The sequence below is a fragment of the Chroicocephalus ridibundus genome, chromosome 2, assembly GCF_963924245.1.
Source record: "Chroicocephalus ridibundus chromosome 2, bChrRid1.1, whole genome shotgun sequence".
In the NCBI taxonomy this organism is placed as follows: Eukaryota; Metazoa; Chordata; class Aves; order Charadriiformes; family Laridae; genus Chroicocephalus; species Chroicocephalus ridibundus.
Genome location: NC_086285.1, coordinates 44,946,126 through 44,971,429, shown reverse-complemented (window position 1 = coordinate 44,971,429; position 25,304 = coordinate 44,946,126). Strand labels below are relative to the sequence as shown.

Here is a 25,304-nt window from a genome sequence, read left to right as displayed (position 1 = left end):
ATTGTCTGGTAACAAATGGTGAAATAAGTCAAATAATAGGTGTAAATCATGCTTTCTATCTTTTACTCAGACACTTCTATTTTTCAGCAGTATTTCAGTGCAGCAGAGCTTAGTGCCTCAGCTAGACACACTATAAACCCAAGCCTGTTCAACTTTAAAAAATAGCTACATCATTTTAACTAGATCAACTTTCAATTCCTCCATTTAAAGCGGTGCCCATATCCAGTAGATTATTTAGTTATCATTTACGTCCCTCCAAATAAGTTCAGTGATGTACCAGTGCAAGGCAAGCTGATAAAAGTAAGCATGCCTTCGGCAGAGGTTTATACGTACAAATTTTTAAAGGAAGGAAGTGGTTTGGCTACAGCATCTTTCCCCCAAAGTGTATTTTTTTCAGGAACACTGTAACATCGGTAAACAAACCTGGCTGACCGTGTCTGTGTTTCTCTGAACTGACAGGCTCTAGGAAGGCTTAAGCGGAAAGCCGCGTGTCTCCTGTCTGCTTCCCATCAACACGCCTGCCTTGCGTGCAGCAGCGGGCTGTCGCAGCCTGCCTGTCTGGATGTGCTGGGCAGCACACTCCCCGCCAGCCAGCCTCACTCTTTGCCTGGCAAAATCCTCCCGTGTTGCGTGCAGCCTCAGGACCACTTCTGCCAGCCATTAGTTATCACCGTGGCTTGCGCTCTGCTAAGTCAAATGAAGACTTTTTCATAGCGTACAGTCTGAAGACCAGATTGACAAATGTGGGGCAAGGAGCCAAGGCACAGAGAAGGGCTGCAGCAAGTTTAATAACAGTCAGGCAAACACTTAGGTTTGTGTCTTCATTTGTTTGCCACTTTTAGTTACCTCTGCTGTAGTCCTGTCTGCTCCTGGACCTTTGCTTATGTGCTTGCAGATGATTACTGGCACATTGAGACCTTGCTCTTCATTTGCAATCTCTGGTCACCCAAAACAACACAAGTAAAGTGTATTTAAACATGGTAAGTGTGGAATTTTCCTCAGTTTATTCTACACCAACTGTTGTTTTGGCTTTTTTTCCCCCTCTGCCTGACATCTCGGGGAGTGACAATCAGAGCACATGGCTTTCTCCACATGGAAGTCATGGACTTCCATTCCAAGATGCAGACTCCTGATCATAGAATCATAGAATCTTTATGGTTGAAACTCTTAAGATCATCATGTCTAACCATTAATCTAGCACTGCCAAGTTACCACTAAACCATGTCCCTCAGCACCACATCTACACGTCTTTTAAATACCTCCAGGGACGATGACTCAACCACTTCCCTTGGCAGCCTGTTCCAATGTTTGATAACACTTTCAGTGAACAAATTTTTCCTAATATCCAGTCTAAACCTCCCCTGGCACAACTTGAGGCCATTTCTTCTTGTCCTATTGCCTGTTACTTGGGAGAAGAGACCAAACTCCACCTCACTACAACCTCCTTTCAGGTAGTTGTAGAGAGTGATAAGGTCTCCCCTCAGCCTCCTTTTCTCCAGGCTAAACCACCCCAGTCCCTTCAGCTGCTCCTCATAAGACTTGTGCTCTAGACCCCTCACCAGCTCTGTCGCCCTTCTCTAAACACACTCCAGAATCCCAATGTCTTTCCTGAGTTAAACACAACCATCTCCCTCTGGAAGCAACATAAATCACACCATACAAAGACCCATTTGTCCTTTTTATTTTAATTCTATCATCTAGATAGGGGAGTTAATGTTCAATATAATCATATCATTTACCAATTTTTTTTTTTTGGCACTGATGGTGGGACCATGAGGACGAGAGGAGAAAGCCTTCTTACCTGCACTTCTATGGAAGAGGATGCAAAACCCCCTTAGCCTGGTTCAGTGTGCACACGGACAGCCAATTGAGAAGGCAACAATAACAAAACCACTAACACCACAGTTGTTAGTGATGCCCTCATGAGTAGAATTTGAAGTGGAATGATTTTGGAAACGGAGCAATCCTAGAAAGGACAAATCTGAACCTGAATGCCAGAGCACCAGCTATAAACCACCTGGGCACCACCTGTGTTGGTGGGACAACGCGTCCCACTTCCTGCTGCTCTCCGCAGGCTCCTCAGCTACTACTGAGAGTGCCAGGCAGGCTGTAGCTTCAGCCTCCTGCCTTCCTCCTTTTCTCACCATCATCACAACTACCAGCAATGGGCACTTCAGCAAAGATGCAGTTGAAAAAAACCCTCTCACCCACTTCCTCCTCACATTCCTCCACTTTCTAAAGATTTCTTCAGGCTTTTCTGATTAAGCTGAAGGGAGAGAGAAGCTCGCCCATGGATATTTCATTGGGCGGAAAGAACAAAAAGGGAAGTGTGCAGGCAATCCCACAAAACATGTTTAGTGCTGAAGGAGACAGCCACGTTCCTTGTGGGTGAAAATGTCACTCGATTATTTCCAACCTGTGAATAAAGCTCCTTGGCTAGGGAGGAGAGTTAGTGGCCACTGCCAGCCCACCCTCACCTTCGTCACAGAAATGGCCCTCCTGGGAAGAAATGTACATGGCAGCACGAGACCGCTGACTGAAGCAGCCATGGGGAAGCGCGCCAAATAGCTTTCTTGTTCCCCATGAGATGTGGTGGAGTAGGCAATTTACTTTCCAGTTCCCTTTCAAGATGAAGTATGGCTTGCACTACCACTGCCTAGCCTATACTTATTCCATAAATAAAGATTTTCTGTCTTCCATGTGGCAACTTTTGCCCTGAAGTCACTCTTTAAAATCAGCCTCAGAAACAGAGGCAATGATCTTCTAGCAAGTGAGCACAGCTGAGAGCCTGGATAACAGATACCCATTAGTATTAAACACTCAGTCCTGGTGTGAGAGAAATTTTCTCCTGCATTTCACCTCCAAACACATGGGTGGTTGTGCTGCTGATGGGGCAACAGAGCCATCCTGTCTCTCCGATTCTTTCCTTCCATTTGGTGAAGACACGGAGGAGGCAGACCTTGCTGCAAAGCCTTTCTGCTCCCTCTGTGCTCAGCACAAGAGCCTCGGCCTCCGGAAGCCTCTGCAGAAAGGTGCCACAAGAACACAGAGTCACCCAGCTCTTTTCTTTCTTTATTTTTTTATTGAAAGCTTCATCAAAGAAAACAGAAGTTTAAACCTAACATCCACTGATCTACAGAAAGCCCCAGGAGTGGGAAAATGGCAGCTATTAGGATTGTGGTACAAATGGAAAAACATCAAAAAAAAAATCATAGCAGTACAGATCTTTCAAAGACATTCTGAGACATCAGCACACAGATGCCCATATAAATAAGATTCATAATTTAACGTTTCACAGAGGTTCTGTATTCTACATTTTGGCTACAGTGAGGTCTGTAAGGGCTTTAAAGAACCTCTGTCCCATTTGTGTGACGCATGTTTTCTTGATAGGAAGTTCATCTGCTTTCAGAGCTGCTTTGATTTTTCTTACAGACAGAATCTGTTCATTCTCCTTTAAAAAGGAAAACAATTAAAAATTCCTCTATGAATTCTGTACGCTTCCTGGTTTTACATAAAATCATTTTGCCTCCAAAAGACAGTAGAATTTTCTTCCACTCTGGAATACAGCATATTTAATAATACTTTAGTTACATAAACATCATGTTCTCTTCTCTAGGCTGTATTTTTGGGCTTTTAAAAATATAACTGACTGTAAATTTCACCAAATTCATAAAATTATTATCCAAGAGAAAGACACTTAAAGGCAGAAAATTAATGTTGGGCAGATATTCTCTTAAGGACAACAGATCCAGATCTTGGAAGGTGCTTACACCTTGCAGGCTTTGGCCCTACAAGGAAAAATGGATTTGTGAACCCGTCAAAGGCTGACATTTTTCACTTCATTACACATTTTTATTAAGGTGAAAGAACTCAGCTGTCACTGCTGGGGAATTAACAATTGAACTGAACAACTGAAATGAACACAAGAATTTTTCTCAACATGGAAAGCTAAACCAACACTGGGATTTATTTTTCTTACAGCTTTTCTCTCATAATTTTCTGTTAAATTTTAACAAAGAGCATGTTAATAAAGGGGAGAAGAAAGGGCCTCTTCTGCCTGCTTTGAGGCACAAAGGTGAATAAATCTCTGGGGTACATACAGCGCTCTAGCCTATTTGGGTGACAGGAGCAATATAGAAAAAGTTGGTGCTCTTTTTGAGGGGAAAATAGCTCTCCTTTGCTGCTTGCTGAGATTCTAGAAATCTGCTCCACTGAGGGAAAGGAGAAGTCTGCTGCTCACTCAGCTCTCCTTCTGAGAAAGTGTGCGTGCATGATTGTGTGTATGCGTATTAGAAATTATAAGAATCATTGTTACTAGAGTCAATTGTCATAAAACAGAAAAGACTAATACACCAAACGTCAGCATTTTTGTTTTCTGTTTTGCATTTCCATCACACCGTGACTGTTTTCTTAGTTCATGCGGGCTACTGAGACAGACGAGGAAAATCCCTTACCCTAGGGCACTTCTTTCATATCTGGACCAATTTCATGTTAAGTAAAGTTTTGAAAGGAAATGTTGACCATGTGTGTATCAAACATTACTATCTTCAACTACCACATTTGGTCTCATCACTAAAAATGGATCGATTCATTACTTTAAGCATATTATCCCTCTTTAGCATGACTCTTGCTATAGGTGGAGTTCAGCGAGTCTGCCTAAACCTGTTTTGCTCCTGTCAACCTCAGCGTTAAAATGAAGTGGCATGAGGAGCACCATCACGCTTAAAATCACAAAGCATGGCAATTTGTTAAACACTTAGTATCAGTCTCATCCTTCAGTACCATAAACAACATAATATAGATCCAAATACTATGACATATTAAAAATAAACTTTATTACAATGCAGGCTTCCTCAAATTTGCTGAGTTTTGGTACACATACATACATAAATAATACCCTTCGTTTGATTTTTACTTGAGTAAAAATCCATTCGAATGCTTCAGCCCATTGCCCATCGCAAGTTTAAGCCCTCACTTCTCTAATCACCAGCCTTTATCTTCCACAGTTGGGCATGCATCCATAGCAGAAGATGATACAATGTGATGCAATTGCTCTCAAATATGCCTCACTCTGCATTACGGTGGATTTCTTGACCAACACAACCAAGGCAGTCTCTTGGTAAACAGAACTACACAAGTAAGCACAAGCTAAGGACATTTCAAGAGTCTATTTCACTGGAAGGCAATAAGAGGACATTCACAAGTTGAGGCCTGACTGTCACAGGTGAAAAGTGCTTACAAAACCAGCAGTAGAGCCAGATAGGAAGAAGAGTCCCTCAGCAACCTCACTGGGAACAGTGAGACTTTTCAGTGCCCTGATCTACGCTCGGGTCAGCACCTGCAAACGTAATACTCTCTTCAGTTCCACTGTATCCATTTTTTTTCTCAATGTTAAGCATCGAGCCCAGGTATTCAGAGTTTTCTAGCCATAATTCATATTTTTCTGACAACCCTTCTGTATTTATCTTTTAAGGGAAAAACAAAAACACCAAACCTGAACATCCAGATTTGATTATTTACAAGAATTCAGGTGTGATGGAAAGTACATACGCAGTTCAGCTTATGGATTTGATGTTACTTCTAGACCTCTGGGCCAGGCACCATTGCCTTAGACTTCTAGAATTGTTTCTGCAACCATTCAGGAACCCTCCTGATATTTAAAGCTAAATTGGTAAGACAGACATAGATATTGACTTTACAAATTCAGGTATTAAAAAAACCCCAAAAAAAACCCAGAAACTCAAACAGATTATAATAATAAAAAAATCTTCCAAAAAATCTTATTAGCCAGAACATAAAGAAAACCAGTTTTAGATTTCAGAGGCCACCAAGTATTCCTGTCCTACGACAACACCCATGCAGCGTGTTGCTCTTCCACGGTTCTCTTTTATCTCATCTTTAACTTTTACAAATAAGTTACCACTTTCTGAGCATTTTGTATGTTCCAAATAAGTTTTTTTCTTACCTTATGATCTATGACTGCTTATACTCAAGGCTCACATTGTTTATTATTCATACTTTCAAGTACCAGTTCACTGGTTTTTTTGGGGATCAGTAGGATGATCAATTGTACTTAAGGGATCCATTTTCTTTCCTCTTCTTCTTCCTCTACTTCTTTGCTTTGTTTCTTTTGATTTCAAACACTATTAAACATTATAGCATGGAAAAAAAAAAAGGGAACAATTCTAATACAGAATGCACTTGAAACACTTTAAAGTGACAGGCATTTGTGATATCGTGTTGCCTGTCTGGCTTAATAAAAAACACTGAGATTGTTTAACTTTATTTGCTGAAAAAAATAAGAAAAATGTTTCTGAATGTATAAATAAAGCAGCAGAGTTCTGAATAGAAACAAGAAGGTACCTCAGCATATTCATCAGCCACATGGTAGCTACCTTGTAGCCTCATTGTTGATAGTAAATGAGACTTTTTGTGTGTCACATTAGAACTAACACAGAAACAAATGTGTTCATTTCATATTTAACTTGACTTGTGCCTGGGGTTATCTCTATTTGTACAAAGAATTCAGAGAAAGACAGAAAGAGAGTACGTGTAGAAAGGAAGAAAATAAGGCTAGATCGATTTTTTTCCCTCATATGCCCTCCAAAGAAAGAGGGAACCTTTATCCAAGGACAAAATTCAAGTGCCACTCTCAAAAAGCAACAAGTAATGAGACAGCGTGTGAAACAGAAAGAGACTTTTTTTTTTCTTGATTGAAAACATGTTGTGGATGTTGTTGTTCTTTTACTTTGGCATCATCTGGTTTTCAGAAGTGTTGAATATCAACAACTACTATGGAGAAAGCAGAAGTTTTACCACTTCTGAAAATCAGGCCCTCTTCCTACGGTGAAGAACCATGTGAACTCCCATTTCTCTCTTTTCTATGTTGCATATCTAGCAGCCATTTACTTGGGAAACCCCCTCCCCCCCACACTATGTTAAAAAATATGATCTTGTTTTATCAATTTAAAAAAATAATTGTGTTCTTTTTCCCCTAAAAGTCAGGTTAGGGAAACACAGATCTCTTTTTAGAATTGGGCAGCTGAATCAGATTGATCCAATATATATGTTTTAATTTCATTCTTTTTGATGGATACCCTGTCTCTAATGCACCACAATAAATGTGATGAAGCTTCCCCTCTCTTCTGGATGGAGGAACGTTTAAAAATGTTTGGTTTAATTTTTACATATAGATATATGGGTATGTATGTATATATTTAAATGCTGCTTCTCTTCTGCCTCCTTAAGGAAAAAAAAATCACCTTTTGACTTGCTTCTCACCTTTTTTGTTTGCTTGTTTGTTTGGAAAAAGTAAGGGCCATAACCAGGATTTCTCTATGGAAAATAACTGTCATTCCTAAAACAGGTTTCAGCGCATTCAATTTAGTTAGTGTCTTTTTTTGCCTAATCATACTAATTAGTGATTGTCAGCCAACATATTAAGACAACAGAAATCACAGCAGAGAAGAATCATTTTTAACTTCCTGCCTGCATGACAATACTAAGTCATTTTCAACATTTCGGCTTGTATGGGAGAGCTAAAATGAGAACACAGATCAAGTTTCCTTTCTCTTGCATCTACCTGGCGATTCAAACGCATCACTGCAAAACAAACGCAGAATTAAGGTGGCTATGCATGCTGGACGATGACAAAGACTGAGGTGAAGAAATGAATCTGCGGTATGTCGGAATTCAGAAGGAAGACTGTTGTTTCAGTAGAAATACCAAAGATCAGGCAATTTAACAGAAAAACTCCTCAAAATTAAAGCCCACCTGGAGAGATTAGTTGGCAACCCACTCCCCTGTGCTTTGGGGTGTTCTCCAAAGCACACCATCAACAAGCTTTTAATACCAACTATTCTGAAATTTCCACTATAAACATATGCAGTATGTAAAACACCAGTGGAAGATAGTTTAAACAAACAAGAAAGTAAGAACTGGTCCGGCCATGTAGGTCAAATAAAGATAAAAAAAGAAAAAAACCTCTATCTTCTGGACTGCGTTAGGGTGTCACTTCATCTTTGGTATAAAATAGGCCATCCATAGGCTGCATTTGTTCACAACTAGGAAAGACTACAGAAATTGTCAACAATTTCTTCTATCTATTGCTTTTTTTGCACTTTTTTGACCATAAGCTCCTATCTACTTAAGTTTTTTTTAATGCTCTTAAGCTAGGTTTTTGCAATGTGACAAGCAAAGCAGACTAAAAACTTCTTAAAGCTCATAAAAAAGACTGCAGATAAAAAGCACTAATGCTTTTGCTAGCGATCACGCTTTGTAAATAAAAAAATCTGCATTCTGCAAGAAAAAAACCCTGCATTCTCTATAATGCAGCAAGTTTTTTTCTCAATTCAATAACTTTACTGTAAAATGCTTTAGCCTTCTAGAATTTTTTCTGTCAACACTTAAGACAAAGTTCATAAAAGTCCCAGCATTTTTCCAATCCTTTCAGTTGCCACAGTTCCTTTATCATCAACTTTTCTTCAAAAGAAGAAAATCATTTTCTTTTAAACTGTACAGTTTTTTTTTGTTCACCCCAAAAACTCAGTCTATTAAACTTCTGCACCAGCACCGGTGTGAGCAGTTTCAATTCATTCTCGGGTTTCCTAACAAGACGTTGACAGCTTGCCTTGAGAGCCTTTGACGTCCTTAAAATTAAGGCAATTAAGATTCAAGATAAACCTTACCTAAACATTTCTTTAAAAAAAACCAAAAAACAAAAAACCAAAAAACACTCTAGGTTTAAAACAAGAAGAAAAATAAAATGAGAGAAAAAGAGTAGCTTAATTTTTGAGGAAGACAATTGGTTTTCATCTCAACTTGCTCCCTCTTGACATCATCAGTTTTTCTGTTAAAAAAAAAAAAAAAGAAAAAGATCTAGCTACACCTCCAAGTAAATTCTGAATTCAAATGTTCGTCCAGATGAAATGTCAACCCAGCATTTTTCCTCTGGGTTTTTCCTTTAGTTAAAAAAAAAAAAATATAGCAAAAATAAAATTGTCAGACTACATGACGGAACCATTTGCACAGCACATAAAAACACTGTTTTGTTTTCGTTGGGAAAGGTAGAAAAAAAAAGCATTCATTTGACGCCTGTGCAAACTGGAAGCCAACTTCTTGTTCAGTGAAGTTTCTCCATTCAAGGCAAAGATTTCAGACCGACATTCTTCAGTCCTGTTTATTGTCTGTAAAAACAATTGAATTAAAGTGGTCATTAAGTCAAAACAACTTTGAAATAGGCTCCTCTCCTTTTTTTTCCACCCAATTCCCTTTAAAAGTTATCCAAGCTAAACTAACTTTGCAGCTGTTTAAATATGATACCACCACTACGCTGAAAATAGTCAGGCAGAAATAGGGAACTCCTGCTTTGGGGACATTAACACATCCTAAGCAGATGAATTTACTCCTGTTAATGCTATGTTTAATGGGCAGCCTAACTACACTGAAATGAGACGAATACGTGGCTTAACACTGTGTAAATATTTCAAGAGTAATACAACAAGAGAGCGAATATTTTTCATAATAATAAGTGACACTATTTATTTTGGATACTAATAATAACATGAAGGATAAAATTACAATAAAAGGATACATCTGATTTGCTAAAAAGAACACATTTTCTGCAGGCAAGAACAGTTAGACTGTGGAGCACTCTGCTTAATGAGCCAGTTATGGCTAACTTGGTAGAAACACTCAAGATAATAGTAATTAGAAAAATATAATTTTTGATCATATAGTGTCAAATCTTCCTAAATTTAGCACAGAGAATAAGCTAAACTATCAACCTTTTTCTTATGGAAGATAATTCTCCTTTTGTGTTTTTGAGGTTTCGTGTCACTTAAAGACACGTCACATCAAACCTATCTTAGCAAGACTATATGAGATCTTTGGGGAGACATAGAACCTGCGTATAAACTCTGTTTCTTGGCTAGGGCTATCAGTAAGGGTAAGCTATTCCTTCTCCTACAGTCCTCAAAATTTGCATGGAAAAAATCCTTTTCCAACCTAAGTTCAACAGAAGAAAATCCATCACTTTTCCTTTCGCAAGCATTAATGCATTTGCCTTCCTTAGTTTTAAATTAATTTTAATATTAGGAGCTAAATTGCAAAGAATGTTGATGATATAACATTTGCCACAGAACTATTTCTCTGGGATGGTAAACATAAAACTAACTTCAATTTTAAATATTCACTTTACCAAAGGATTTTTTCATTGCGTGAAGCCTGAAAATTAATGTTGTGGATGTAACAACAGATTCATGTGGAAAACAAGAGTTAATTACTTTCTTAGGGTTTTCTATGTGTAACTTCCAGTAGGAATATTCAAGTTGGACCGCTCACCTCCCGAGGTTCTACTGCCCTTCTGGGTCAGGTGGCCACCATATGTGTGAAAGACCAATTCCACCAAAGGGCCACAGCACACACTGTCTCACCTAACCTGACATTGAGTTTGCCCACAAAAGACTCCAGAAAAACATAAGTCTTTCCACATTTAAGTCAGAGTACGTTGTCCAGCAGAGTTTTGCTTAGAGGTAAGAGTACACTTTTCAGGGGGAAGGTTCTCCATTTATCTCCACTTCATAGATTTCACACTTTTACGTGCAAAATTAAAGTTTTACAAGGAAAAAAAGGATGTATGGGGCTAAAATAACTAAGGTTATTTCCTCATAAAGTAGTGTCGTCTGCTCAGAAGGGCTGTTTTTCCTATATTGCTACACAATGGGTAGCCAGGTTTTTGCCATGAACTTATCATTTCTGAACATCTATGGGTGGGATCCTCAAGTACAGCAGCCAGCATATTAAATAAAAGAACGTGTATGCTGATTAAAAAAGTGGAACTTAAATTTTAAGTCTCATGGTTTATTTTTACTTACAAAGAGAGTACAGAGTCCTTATACCACCCAGTTCATTCTGAGTACATTGCCTCTCCTTCGTTGCCTGCAATTTCATGATTGTTGCAAAGAAAATAAATATAATGAAATACACTGTTATAACTTTTCTCCGGACTGATCAGCTCCTATGAAATAATTTTATAGTGTCTGCCTTTTTCTTTGTCTATATCTGACAAAATCATTGTCCGGTCATATTAACTACTTCCTCTCATCTCACTTTGAAAACAGCTGTTGTATATTGGGCATGATGCTTGCTATTAATAAATGCGCCCTTCAACGTGCAGATTAATAAAATTATATTTTAATTACAAAATAACTTCCCTTGGTTTTATATTAAAGGCTACTGAAATATTCCATCAGAAGTTGTTTTACTAAGACACAGATTGTGTATATTTTGGTTTGTTTCAGCTTCCCACACTTTGCATTTCTGACCGCAACTGGCAGATATAAATAGAGAGCACATTTCAGAAAAAAAAAAAACCTAAAATAATCATAATAAAAAATCTGTAGTGGATCTGCCTGTGTGATTAAAAAAGAAAGAAATTCCTCTGAATATAAATGCCAGTGCCATTAGAAGTGTATCCATCATTGCAACAAGGCAGTGGCTGACAATGAAAGATGAGGGATCTAATTCTCAGAGGAGGTGGGAACTCACCACACTGGCGAGAAACACAGCACCCATTTCAATAAAGAATTGCAATGTAGTTGCCTCCTATGTGGGAAAAATGCCAGAATCAGCTGCTCACAGCTATCTTATGAGGGCTTCTGAACCTAAGTCCTTCTGCATTGAGACTTAAGCAAAAGGGTGCTGGAACATGAGCATGTTCCAGGATCCAAACTCCTACAGAACACCGTCACCAAAACAAGCCAACAGGACGATATGGTCACATATATTTCTCTCTTTGTCCATTATATTCTATAAGTATTTCGCTGACATTTATTTACAGAGAGACTAGATGGCAGAGAGACTGATGGCTAGAAGGGATACACATGCATAGACTGTGTCTCCGATTGGAAGCATCAAAAAAAAGCTTGTGATCAACTGCTTTTGTGATATGTCCATATAGACAAATATGGGCGTGACATAAGTAGTGAGGTCTTATGGTTTATGGCGGCTAAAAAAGGACATTATGTGACCTGAAACCATTTGTTACTCATATGTTAGACAAATAAATGCATCTTTCACTTCCAGAGGTCTACAGTGAAGTAAAGCAATTGACAGATTGGTATAATTCTAATCTTTCCTATACCAGCTCATATCTTATGCATCTATAAGCACTATGTCGTGATGCATTGACTGACATATCTAACATATTTCTTGTCTGACTGTTTGTCTATTTCCTTCCCCAAGATAAAAAAAAATGTGTAATTCTCTTTTCATAGTGATGCTGGTGTTCAATACACATGTAATAAAGGTCCGGGTTTTGCCTCCTTCCTACATTCTGTCCAACATTGATCAGTCCCAGTGAGTACCCTGATGCTAAGTAACCTTCTCTTCGTGAGGACCAGTTTTATTGTGGCAAAGAGAAGGAGTGTTTAAGGATTATTCTGAAGATGAAGGGACTCTTCAGGTGTTCTAGATCCAGCTGTCAGCGTATAAATTTTGAATTTTCCAAGGTATTCCATGGGAAGAAAACAAAGGGAGCAGAGGACAGGAGAAAGACAGAGCAGTGCTTGTCCCTATCCCTTTCTTATCCCTTCTTTTTCCATTTCCAGTTCCTGCCCACTCAGTGTCTGCATGGCACCAGTTTTGCACAGTTACAAATACCAACTTGGGGCAATTTATACTGCTTCACTAGCTACTCTTTCCGAAAGAAACCTTTACACGTGTACTGTGCCAAAATTTTCACCACTGCAAAATTTAAGCCCTCTTTTTAATCTCTGATGCCAGATACTGCTTTAGCCCAGCATGATGATTGTTAACACAGTTGCTGAGATCCTTCTGAGTGCAGAAAAGTAGCAGACAGTTAGAGAGCATATCACCGCAGGCAGGAACTCAAGGACAATGCCAAGGTGAGGCCATCAGCCAAAACCTTTTGCTAAATACACTGCTATATATCCAGAATGCATCTGAACTTAAGGAAGCTACTTAGAATTCATATTGATGAAATGGGGAGCCGAATCTGTCCTGCTATAACCAAGAAACAAAACCTTCTGGTTACAAAAGCGTATGGCTACTTACTTAGACTGTTGGTAAGAATATGCAGGCGCATGTTCACTGGATGTTTCCACTGTCATCTGTTGCTGTTGACCACTGGCTTCCTGTGATGAAGATGCTACTGTCTGTGGAGAAGTATCAGCAACAACACCCTAGGGAATCAAATGAGAACATGAAAAACTTACCAGTTTTACTCATTGCAGTAAATTACATAAAAGAGCTCAACACCAGCTCACCATTCCTGTATTTCCCTAGAGGCTGAGAGTTTGAGATAGCAGAACCACATGCTAACACAACAAACTCCATCAGTTTTAGAGAGCTAATCCAGCAACAAGAAGTTTCCTTAGCTTACCAGCCCCTGTCGTACTCTGCTTTTACAGGCTGCAGTGGAAAACACCTCCACTTTTGAGGGCAGTTCCCTGCCCATTTGAAGCCAGAGGCAAAACTTCTGACTTCAGTGGAGTCTGGATTTTACCGCTTGATTTTTTTACAATGTACGTATGGCTCTTCAGATTTTCACTTACTTACCCCAACTTCACCGTGTGTGTGAGTTCACATTTATTTTGTTTGATTGGCAATGAGATAAAGGCAGAATCTAGGCCCACCGCTCTCTGCGTTACTACACATCCAGCAGAATTTTAGCTGCCTTAGAAACATACTGCACTCCTCTACACCATGCATGTTCCCTTCAAAAATAAATGTACTTCACACTAAAGACTTATCTGTTAAGTCAAAGCTACAGTGAAGTTTTGCTTTATTTACACATTTTCAAAAGAATAGGTAAGTAGACACACAAAAGTTAATATGTATGAATTTAACATTATGCACTATTTCTTATCATATTTAGACAGTCTGAATAATATTAGTTCTAAGTATTTTTGCATGATTTCAAAGTAAGGTATATTTTCTTTCCTTTACTCTCATGTTTGGTGTGTTGGTCACATGAATAACACTAGCAGGTGTCTTCAGGGAACATGCTTTATTATTGTATTGCACACAACAGAGCCAGAAGAGGGAGCACAAAGCACTTGCTTTGTTTTTATTTGAGCCCTGTGTAAACAACAGGTAGTTTATTTAAAATTATCTGTTAAAAATATCCGTTTCATTTTTCAGAAATTCTTCATATCTGTTGCTTAGCAGACTGTCAGTATTATCTTTTTCTGTCTACTTCCTTGTCTTTATCCTTCTCCTTTTGCCCATCTCATCTTGAGACTGTAAGCTCTCTGGGGCAGAGACTGTATTTTTTTCGTCTCTGCTTGTGGAGCATTCAGCATAGTAGGGTCCTGGTTCATGATACTACATGAATACAGATAAACATTAGCAATAATCATCATCACTGAACCAGAGCAAGACAGGCTATATATTCAGGTAATATTTTGATTATTACAGTAGATGATTACGACACCATGTTACTTTAGCAGTCGTAGGTGATATATGAATGGGTGATGGGGAGGAGAGCTCAGGAAGAATTAACTTCATTTCTTATTCACACTGGCCAGCACAGTATGCAGCCAGTACTGCTGTATGAGCCACTCTCCATCCCACCATCTCCTTTTAATTTGGATTTGTATCTGCCCAGTTTAATACCTAAGAATGGCAGTTGAATAGAGGCATCCATGGCCTGTTTGTAACCAAAGTTTAGGTCAAAATCATCCCGAGGCAAAAAAGACTAAAACATGACCAGCTCAATATGACAGAACAGTAGGCAGCCTTTCCTGTGGGACCTCATTTGGGAATCTCAGTAATTGCGAAGAACTGGGAGAAATCAGGATGAGTCCACTTGACTGCTGGTGGAGCCACATCAACAGTACCACTCACTCAGCATCCTCAAAGCACAGAGTAGTAATAGCAAAAACTCCAAAGTCCACACAGCTGAAGACAGAAACACAGAGACCCTGGCACTCCTCGCATTACCCCGGAGTAGGGGAGAAGTTACTAATAAAAGAGGGTAACACCAAAGAGAAGCACACAGGGAAGAGGATGCCAAGGCTCCCTCCTCTCGCTGTGCTCAGCGGCCCTTATGAAGCTTCATAGAAGTGGAGGCCAAGCTGACACTCTACTGGCAGCTTGTGGTCTGTAGGGTTGAGTAAATACTTACTCATTAGACTGTCATCAGCATGACTCAGCCCCAAGGAGGGAGGGAGCAAATCCTTCCTCAAGGATGAAAAGCACTCAGTCAGTGCAGCATCCTCCACGTCTGTATATACAAGAGGAAGGTTTCCATTGCTCAATCACTTTTTCTGGTGGCTAAATGTTTCAGCAATTACCTATACTTGCTAAGAAATGCATCAAACCCTCTTGCAATCTTCTCTTCTTGGAATCTCTTTTGGGTTCGTGGTCTGCCTGCTGGGTTTGTTTTCCTGTCTCTTCCCATCTCCCTCCCAAGTACATGGGGAAAAAACAGTCACAATCACTGACGTTTTATTCCATGTCCTGCTGTACAACAAAACAAATCCAAAACAAAAGACCTTGCAAATAATTAAAAAAAAAAAAAAAAAGGGTGAGGGGGGTGAGAAAAAAGAAGGAAGAAGAAAGAAATGAAAAGGAGAAAGAAATGTGCAGTCCTAATTTTAAAAGCTGGAAGCTTCCAGCCACCATTCCATAAAGTAACTTTAGGCCCCTTTCAAACAACAGGTGCAAGGGTAATAGTTCTGCTACCTCTTCATTCCGTTTTCATGGATGGAGATAAACTTACTTCAATAGGGACAGCTGTTGGAGGCACAGGAGTGTACTGGGGAATGTAGGTCCCTTGCATAGGTGCAGCAGCAGTCATGTACTAGAACAAATCAAAAGCAAATGAACATTAGAAAGCCACAATCAAGATGCATAAAACCATGTTAGAAGCATGACACTCTTTCAATTTCCTGTTCAGACTTTGTTTGTTAGTGTATAGCCTATTATTTCTTTTAATTAAGGATTATTTAATACCTAGTTGTAAAAATCATAATCTTGAACTTCAAAGTCAGGTCATATCTGAATATAGGGAATAGCAAACATCTTGCTGATAGATGCAGGTTGTTCACATGGCTTCTAAAATTGAGAGACTCTTAGTTGCACTTACAGAGATGTGATTTGTACTTAGAAAGAGACACGATAGCAGCATATATATAGTGGTTACAGATATAAAACCAGTCTAAGCAACCTTTTGGAGTCTTATTGATGTTATCTAATGACACCTACAAAAATGAAGCTTGAAATTTGACAGGTTTATTCCAGTCTATATTTAACCCTATCAATAACAGCAGTTGAGTTTAAGTTTCCAAGCTGCAGGGAGGTGCAATCCGAGACAGAATAAAAAAAGGAAGAGGAAGATCTATCTGGGAGTTTCTCCTTTTGTACACAGAATCCCTAGCTAAATTCTTATGGCTTACTCTTAATATCCAGGGATCTTTTCTATGCATTTTGAAACTTCTGCAAATTATTATTATAGCAAAACTTTGTATTAGCTTCTCTAAGATAGTGTCTCTCTCAAGCACTACAAGACAATCTTTTTTAAAATTCATGCGTGCATGTGAATTTTGCCATTGGTATGGCACTAATCTCTTTATATACAGCACTTCTTAAAAAGCTCTTGAACTGAATGCAACAGATATTGTTCAAATCTTCAAGTACAGTATCAATATTAAGTCGTCAGTTCTGTATGTACTTTTCTTTCGACAATCCGGTCCTAACTGCATGTCTTCACTGACAAGAATCTCAGAATGTGCCCAATCCCACAGGTGACTGTATGACACTTCCACTACGTGTTATCTTCAAAGACACACCGAAGATCTGAATCAGCCCAGAATGTATTTGATGAATTTTAAAATGAGTTAAATATAGCTTTGCTTCCTGGCAGAGCTAGGAAGTGCTTGCAAGATTTTATTCCGCTGTTTATAGTAAAATTTACATTTAAAGCACTCTCTCACCTCAATTCTAAACTAACTGGATGGTTTGATATGCCTGTCACAGACATGCATTATGAAATTGCATAGTGGGGTGCAGACTCTGCAGCAATGCTGGAGAAAAGCCTTAGGGAATGAGAACGGCATATTTAAGAATCCCACAGCTAAATTCTGAAGACTTCATTCCAGTAGAAGAAAAAAATTACTTAAATGAAATTGTTTTCTATAGAAAAAAAATCAGTGAGGAACACAGTTGACACAGAACGTACACTTGCAATATAAGTAGCATATTGTGTTGAAAACCATTACAATATTTTTGCTAAAATTCACAGTGTTTTCCTTAACTTGGGCAAAGAGATGGGAGTGTCCCCAGTGTCTGTGTGCTTGTATCAAGCCATGTTTTTCTGCAGCTCCTTTTCCTTGTTCTTCGGAAAAAGAATTGATTTCAATAGGGTTTTTTATGAATGCTAACCCACCAAAGACATTAGGCGAACTATCCCTATTGTACTCAGTACAGTTGGGCTATTCTCCTGCCTTACGGATTAGGAGCTAATGAGAATGCTACAGCAGGGTGTTCCAGAGCAGCTTCCGCTTCATTCATTCTGCTTTGTGATGTTGCCCTCACGTGTTGGAATGGCATCTGCTGTGTAGCATTGTTTTAAATGTCTCAATATTTAACATTAACCTGAAGCACTCATTCTTACAGTTCTGCAAAGACCTACAAAGGTTTTAAATACCTACGCCATCTAGCTTCACTCAGACAAAAATATATAGATTTCAATTAAAAATGTTAATTTAAAGAATAAAGTGGCCTCATGCAACTTGGACTTCCTGAGTTCTTTCCTGAATTCAGCAGAAGACCAGTGGTCAGACTCTTATAAGATGCAGTTGTCTGCCATTCCTCTACCTTACACACAAATACATATGAGTTTTAATACACAGATATCGAATTATCAAATACACAGATCCCAAATTATTCAACTACCACTCCACTTTTTGCAAAATCCTTTGGCATTGGCTTTTGTAGCACAACAATTGAAACTGCCGGGGATTTAATTGGTGTCTTTGCTGGCTATGCAAGCACTGCTCTTGGCAGTTGCGTAGTTTCTTAGCTCTGTTGTTATTGTTTTTCTCTTGAGGCAGATCCTGATCTTACTTGCCAGACCACTTCACGTTGCTTTCTTCACTGCTACACAACCTCTACGGGAAATTGCTCTGTTGGCTTGAGTGGGACTGGTGGCCCTGGGCAACCCCTGCTCGCCCTGGTCTTTCCAGACGCTCCAACTGCCCCATGCCCTTCCAGTTCAATTTTTTTCATTAATTTTAACTGAATTCAGCCAAGCAGCAGGTGATTTACAGTGCTAGAGATCAAAGCCATCTAGTTACTTGCCAGACTCCCTGAAGAACTGTAGGAATGTGACTTTTCCCCTATATATAACATATTCTGCTCACCTAAATGTCCGCTGTAATGGTGGTTCAACCTTTTGGTTAAATAATTTAGAGTTCTACACTTAAAACAAATGATGTAGGCCAAATTAGTTCCACCAATGGCATAAATGAAGCCACAGTTCTGGCAAAGAATTCGATCGTCATAAAAGTTAGCCGAGGCTCAATCCTACAGAGAAGTATTGCTGCTTAACAACTGACCCTTGACTACACAGCAGCAGACTGGTCTGTATTACCGGTACACACATTGTGTCCTTCTGTGGAATATCCAAACATATTTAATGTATTTATCTTTATGAATTTAAAAACACCCTCGTCGTTTCAGAAAAGAGTAACTGGGTCAACGAATAGACATGTTATCAGGGCTTGGAACCGATTCTCAGGCTCTAGGCTCTCACTTAAGGCTCTCACTGAGGCTTCTGTAAAAAACCTTACAAAACTGTAAGGGACAACTTGGGCTTAATTCTCAGAGATACACAATTGGTCTTGAGTGTCTAAAGTCCTCTCATATCCACAGGGAGTCCCAGCTGAGACCACATGAAGTTGTGAGTCTCTGCCCTGCCTGGATCTGTTTTCACCATGGGAAGCCTAGCACTGAGAAGCTGCTTTAGTTTAGTTTGTTTACTAACATCATAATGAAAAAAAAAGAGGACAGATTAATTTTTGTTATAACTTACATTAACATTACATTGCATATATTTCTTTCCTTTATGGACTACATAATCCTAATTCTCTGATCTCACAGGATAAATACATTAAAGATTACATTGCTAAGGCACAATGTCAGTGTCAATACTTACATCAATGGCTTCAGAGAATGCAAGAGTTGAATTTCTGTCACGAATATTCACAGTTGGTTGTTAGCAGAAAGCTTCCTGAACATTGCTTTTCAGTAGCTTCCATACCCAGCACACACTGAGCCCACTGGAGTCCGTGTCTCTCCCTGGGTCCCTCAGACACTTTACCTAGCTATTTTGTAAAACACTGTGCTCTGGATGGGTGGGAGTGAGTGCTGCCCACACTGGGAGGTAGAAAAGAGCTTCAGAAAAAAATTGTGAGATTCAGAAGAAAAGTTAAACATTTTGTATCTACCCTGCTCAGGGCTACCCAGGATGAAGATTCTGCCCTAAGGACATCCCTTAGCTGAGGGACTCCATAGTGATGCAGCTCCATGGGGACCACAGGTCCTGTAGATGCACATAGTCTGTACATGGCTTCCCATCTACCTCAAGAAACTAACGTAACTTGGAAGCAGGCAGATGGCAAACAAAGAAGACATCCGTGTCAGAAGATGATCACTGAGATTTACTTTCTCCATGAACCACACTCACTAAAGTTCTTTATCCACACGTACGTGTGAAAGAGAGACAGCATGACTCACAGCCCCAGCTTAGCAGTACCCAGCTAATTCCGCTAAATATTAGTATTGTAAGCACTGAAATAAGAGAATCTGAAAAATCCAAATCCACTCTTTGTCATATATTTCCATCAGGATTAAGGATTCTTGAGCTGTAATGTGATCGGTCATTCAACAAAGTATGCACAAGGCAGAAGAAAACATTGTTCGTTCTTCCACAACTATACAGGCTTTGTGGATCTAAAAGCAGAAGCTGCTTATTTCTGACAGTAAAATGAATAGTGTCTCTACAGGAACACATGATGGATCTGGAGGGTGTAAGGGAGCTTTTTTGGCACTCTGATCCTTCAAAAGCTGACAATTTCTACTACAGAAAGAAAAAAGAGACATTGCTGGTGGCACCATGCTCTTAATTTGTTTGCGAACTATTATTTTCTCGTACAGTATACAGAATGCATGTTCTCATCACTGTCGATGTACGCTATTGTAGTACATTGCATCCTCTACAATGTGTGACTGTTTAATTCAGACTGCACTTATCAGGGCACCAATTTAGCCTACATGCTACATCAAGAATTCTGCTCACACCTTGTCCAATGGGATTTTTGTCTTTACCTTTTTGAAACTGCTTAAGTATGTGAAAAAATATATAGCTAGAAAATGAGAGTAGTGAGACACACTTACACTTCTGCTCTCCTTTCAGATATTAGCCTCCACGACTACAAAGAGTTAAATGAAATGAGGTAACAAATGAATGAGGAGGTGGATTGAGGGGGCAGAATGAAGCTGTGAGAAGGATCATGTTTAATTCAGAGAGCACCACCCGCTCTTACAGATCTGCAAACAATAGGGTATCCCAGCCTGGCTCCAGCAAGACTCCTGTTGAGCCTGCAGCAAACACCAAACCCATAAATATGGCAGGCACTGAGAAGAAAAAACAACAAGAGGAAGGCAGTTGCCTGCACCAGGCAGAGTGAAGGAACATGTTGTGGTAGGACAACACATTTCACCCATCAAAGGTGGAGCTGAGTGACCTGCAGGAAATATGCAGGAGCTTTTACATCGAGACTATAGTACAGGTAATGCCCACTTATCCAGTTGCCCTAGTAAGCCTCTGGCCTGCCCTTCTTGGGCCTAGGTTAATTCAGAGTCAGGCAAGTGCCTAACAGCTGACATACATAGCAAATACCTCTTGCAGAGGCTATTAGTTACCAAGACAGTGCCTGAAAGAGTGAGTGCCTCTTGCAAGACCAAACAATTTCATTTACACCACCAGAAGACTTTGGCCACACACTTTGTTTAAATTCTGAAGGTCATCATTAACAGAAAGCATAAGAAACCACCCTAAAGTACAGTTCTATTTATAGGCCTAGCTGCCTACAAAATAACACAGCTGTGATTAGAAGGGGGCTACTGAATGTATGTTAACTCTCTTGGCCACTATGAGTACTTTGAGATTTTACTGAGGACAACAGCTGATAACCTGATCAATGCTGAATACGTTTCCTGGTATAAAGAAAAACTGAAAGAATTTACAAAATGAGACATAAAAGTTTGCAAGAGATTTGGAAACCTTGAACAACACTCACTCAGAATTAGCAAGGATGTTAAAGAAGAGGCCTTCTATAAAATGAATGTGCAAACGCTGCTTTCTGGTGTTTTGCTTTGTGTTGTGGTTTAACCCCAGCCAGCAAGTAGGACCACACAACCGCTCGCTCACTCCCCCTCAGTAGGGTAGGGAGAAGAAGTAGAAAAGTGTATGTGGGGGAAACCTCATGGGTTGAGATAAAGACAGTTTAATAGAACAGTAATGGAAGAGGAAAATAATCATCATCATCATCATCATGGTAAAAGAATATACAAAATTAAAGTGATACAAGTTGCTCTCACCACCTGGCGAACTGGTTGCTCAGCCTGTCCCAAGCAGCGATCGCGGATCCCTGCCCTCTGGCCAACCCCCATTTATATACTGAGCATGATGCCTATGGTATGGAATATTCCTCTAGTCAGCTTGTCCTATCTACGCTCCCTCTCAGCTTCTATGGGAAGCTGAAGAAGTCCTTGACTAATATAAACATTATTTAGCAACAACTGAAACAATATGTGTTATCAACATTATTCTCATACTAAATCCTAAACACAGCAGCTACTAGAAAGAAAATTATCCCAGCTGAAACCAGGGCATACGTTTGTATAAATGCATATCACTTGCAAGAATTGAAGACTGCTTTCCTTATTTCCTCAATCTCCATGCTCCTGAGAAGGCACAGAGCCTTTTCAAGTCAAGGTGAGAGCCAAATTGCAGCATATTCTGGTAAACATTTACACCACAGCAGCCTGATGAAGGGAGATTAAATGGGACATCTTATGTGAGTAAATGCTAACCCATGTGTCTTAAATGAGCATGGATTCAAGAATCTGGTCGTCAGTGACTATTTGTGGTTTCATATCACTGCATGAGCTATAGCACAGTGATAATGACTTAGCTTTTTAGGATTTTCAGGATTATCGCCAAGGTTTGTTTGTGTTTTTTTTAAACCATCTGAGAAGTCTAGACACTGCATCACTAACAGAATTATGTGAAAACATTTGCATTGCTGGAAAACTGAAGGAAATGAGACTGTTGGCTGGATTCATTTTTATCATCTTTTTTTTTTTTTTTCCATGAAGGAAACCTGCCCTCCCACTTTCAAGTCTCTTTCCCTGCAAAGAACAAAAATTGCATCTCTCTTCAATCATTGTGAAGTGGTTATAACTTTAATGAAATATAGAATAAAACTGCTGCTTTTTTGTCCCTGGTTCCACCTTCTCATTTGAAAATACCCTGTTCTCCAATAGAAAAGAACATTGCCTTGCTGTGTCCTCTCATCCCATAGTCCGGCGTGCAGACGTAGGAACTCAGGAAGAGAAAAGGACCATCTAGTTCATCAGTGCCAGTGGCAGTTCAATGAAATACAATATCTAGCCGCCACAGTTTTTACTTTAAACTTCAAATATCTTTCGCTACCCAGAAGCATTCTGATTTTCCACCTCAATCCTGCAATTGTTCAATGGCTGTTATTAATCTTAGTTTTTCCCAATTAGAGAATGTGAGAATAAAAGATATGGAGTTTTTGCATATATTACAATATTTTTGCTAATAATTATCAGCCTGGCCTAGAATGCAATCACATAATGCTATTTTACCACGCAATTACCATAGCCCTATCAAGAATAGCACTGTCATTCAACAGAATCCCATCACTGGGCCACTGCACTCATTGTTCAGGCAGAGAATAGAAATCTTTACAAGATTTAACCTTCCTTCCCTGCTGCTCAGTTATACAAATGTATTTAGGAACATCAGCTATCACTTCCCTTTCAACCTTCCTAATGAGATGTTACCTAATTCTCTGAACAAGTCAAATGAAGGTAGAGAGAATAATAACTTCAAGAACTGTATTTACAAACTAATCTCCTTTTCTCTTCAGGAGTTGTAAGCATCCTTCACAAATCCCTACCTTTGGAAATCAGAGTAATACAAAGGTATAGAAGAAACAGTACAGATGAGCTAACCCCTCTCCCCCCTGCCTCCAAGCTAACAGGTCTTTTCTTCATTTCTGAAATTCAGGCCTGCTACTAAAGCAGAGAGATCAGGACTAATCAGATAAAGACTACGTAGAGTAAATAAATGTGAGAACAGTCAGATCACCACACACAGCTGTGCACCACGCTCTCACCACGCATACAAAATCCCACGTTCGTAAAAACTGTAGTAAATGCAAACAGCGCTCCAGGAATGTCTATAGAAACAGATAAATAAAAAACTGGCTCATTCGTTTTTACCACTTTTTAGAGTCTAAAGGCTGGCTTGGTGAAAGTCTCAAATAGCTTTCAGATATCTCACCAATGTCTGAAAAGGGAGAAAATGGAGGAAAACCCATCAGGATGTGAAAATTAAGTTCCCATTTTGAGCGTGTCTTTCATTAAAGGCAAGTGAAACTCCTTATAGGAATACTTCTTTATAAAAAGTTGTTCGTATTATGTTTATCACTTTATACGTGGCCATGGAACTTGACCTCAGGGTGCCAACGATCACTGTAGTCCATTTCGATGTACCTAGGCCCATGATATTTTCACTAGTTTTCCTTGTGACAATGCCTTGACTGTAGGCAGGGATCCATGGGGGCTCTACAGAAATGTAGACTGATTGTCCATGTATGACTGCAGACATGAATAGCCGCAAGATCTGAAAACTGCTTTTTTGCATAATTCAAATAATGCCACGTGTCTGATGGATACATTTGCAAGAGAGTAAGACTTCTCCTATGCTTAAAACAAAGCCCAAGACTCTGCTGATTTGTTGTACTTCAGATTCTTAATTCTTCAGTTCTTATCCATTTCTCTACAAAAGGGGCATTTTTATTTTTTCTGACATCCTCTATGTACCTGTTCTGTGAACACACATTAGGAGACCTCTTGGGGAAGTTTCTGAGCATGGGTTAGTGCATGATTTATTACAGACTGTCCTGTCTGCAGCACCCTATATAAATTCGGGGTATAGTGACTATCATAACAAAAGAGTATACTGCATGAGTCTTGGTCAGCCAGGGTCGGTAATCACAGGATTCTGTCACATTTATATTCTTCTTTCAGATCCTGTATACTGAAGAATAAAGGAGTGATGCAGCAGAATTATAACTGCTTCTTCTGACATAAAAATTCCCTATGCACCCTCTCAGTTGGAAATTCTGAGGAATTTCCATCTGAATACAATTCTTTCAATTAGTCCCTGATGAATGGCTGCTAGTAAGATGAAGGAAGACTGATCTGTACATTTTAATATTTTCAACATAAGTAAATAAATAAATGTCTCAGTGAAACTCTCAAACATGAGCCCATTAAGCTATTATTAATAACATATCCACTTATATGAACAAATAATTGCTTTCTAGAGGTAAACATGTCTTCTAGAGGCTATTAAATCTCCATGAATTTGAAGAGTTTAAAGAGAAGCAGACTACTCTGTGCAAATGTCCATACTGTATGGATGAATTTGTCGTTAAAACAACAGGAGAGCTGCTTAGACTTGTTAAATAACAGTTGCTCATCAATCATATCCACCTTCCATTTGCTCTTTCAGGCTAGATATCAGAGCAAACAGCTCATGGGCCAACTGTCCAAGAATGAAGCAGATGAAAGCAAGGACAATTACAAGCTAAAAAAAAGAAAAAGGCATAGTAGAAACACATGGAAAATCACCTGAATATTATTTTTTCTCATGATCCTAGAAACAGAAGGAATTTCATCATCTCCTGCATGGAAGTGCAGTCATGCCTGACAGATGTAAGGTAGTGAGATAATAGCATTACACCACCAAAGTACACCTTGGATATTCTTAAGAGGAGCTGGAGCATGGTATTGTTCAGTCCTTTGTTTCTAAAAGACGACTAGAATCCAAAATATTTGGTAAACTGTAATGAAGGATATCATTGGCTTAAAAAGAAAAAAGAAAGAAAAAAGAAAATAAACCATCTCCAAACTTCATAACAAACAGCTGTCCGCAAGTTCCCTGCAATTAGAGATGG

The 25,304-nt window shown here is 39.2% G+C and overlaps 1 protein-coding gene across 4 annotated transcripts in view; it reads right to left on the bottom strand.

The window, feature by feature from the left end:
• Positions 1–4,815: 4,815 nt before the first annotated feature.
• RBMS3 (RNA binding motif single stranded interacting protein 3) overlaps positions 4,816–25,304 on the bottom strand; it is a 609,999-nt gene continuing 589,510 nt past the window's right edge. For 3 of the 4 annotated variants that reach the window (XM_063325233.1, XM_063325234.1, XM_063325235.1), the window contains 3 exons: positions 15,746–15,826; positions 13,075–13,202; positions 4,816–9,185 (listed from right to left, as the gene is read on the bottom strand). In XM_063325233.1, the coding sequence (XP_063181303.1) occupies positions 9,179–9,185; positions 13,075–13,202; positions 15,746–15,826 (216 nt within the window). In that variant the 3' untranslated portion in view covers positions 4,816–9,178. Of the gene's footprint in view, positions 9,186–13,070; positions 13,203–15,745; positions 15,827–25,304 lie in introns of those variants that run through there. The other variant, XM_063325236.1, reaches the window with a different exon arrangement.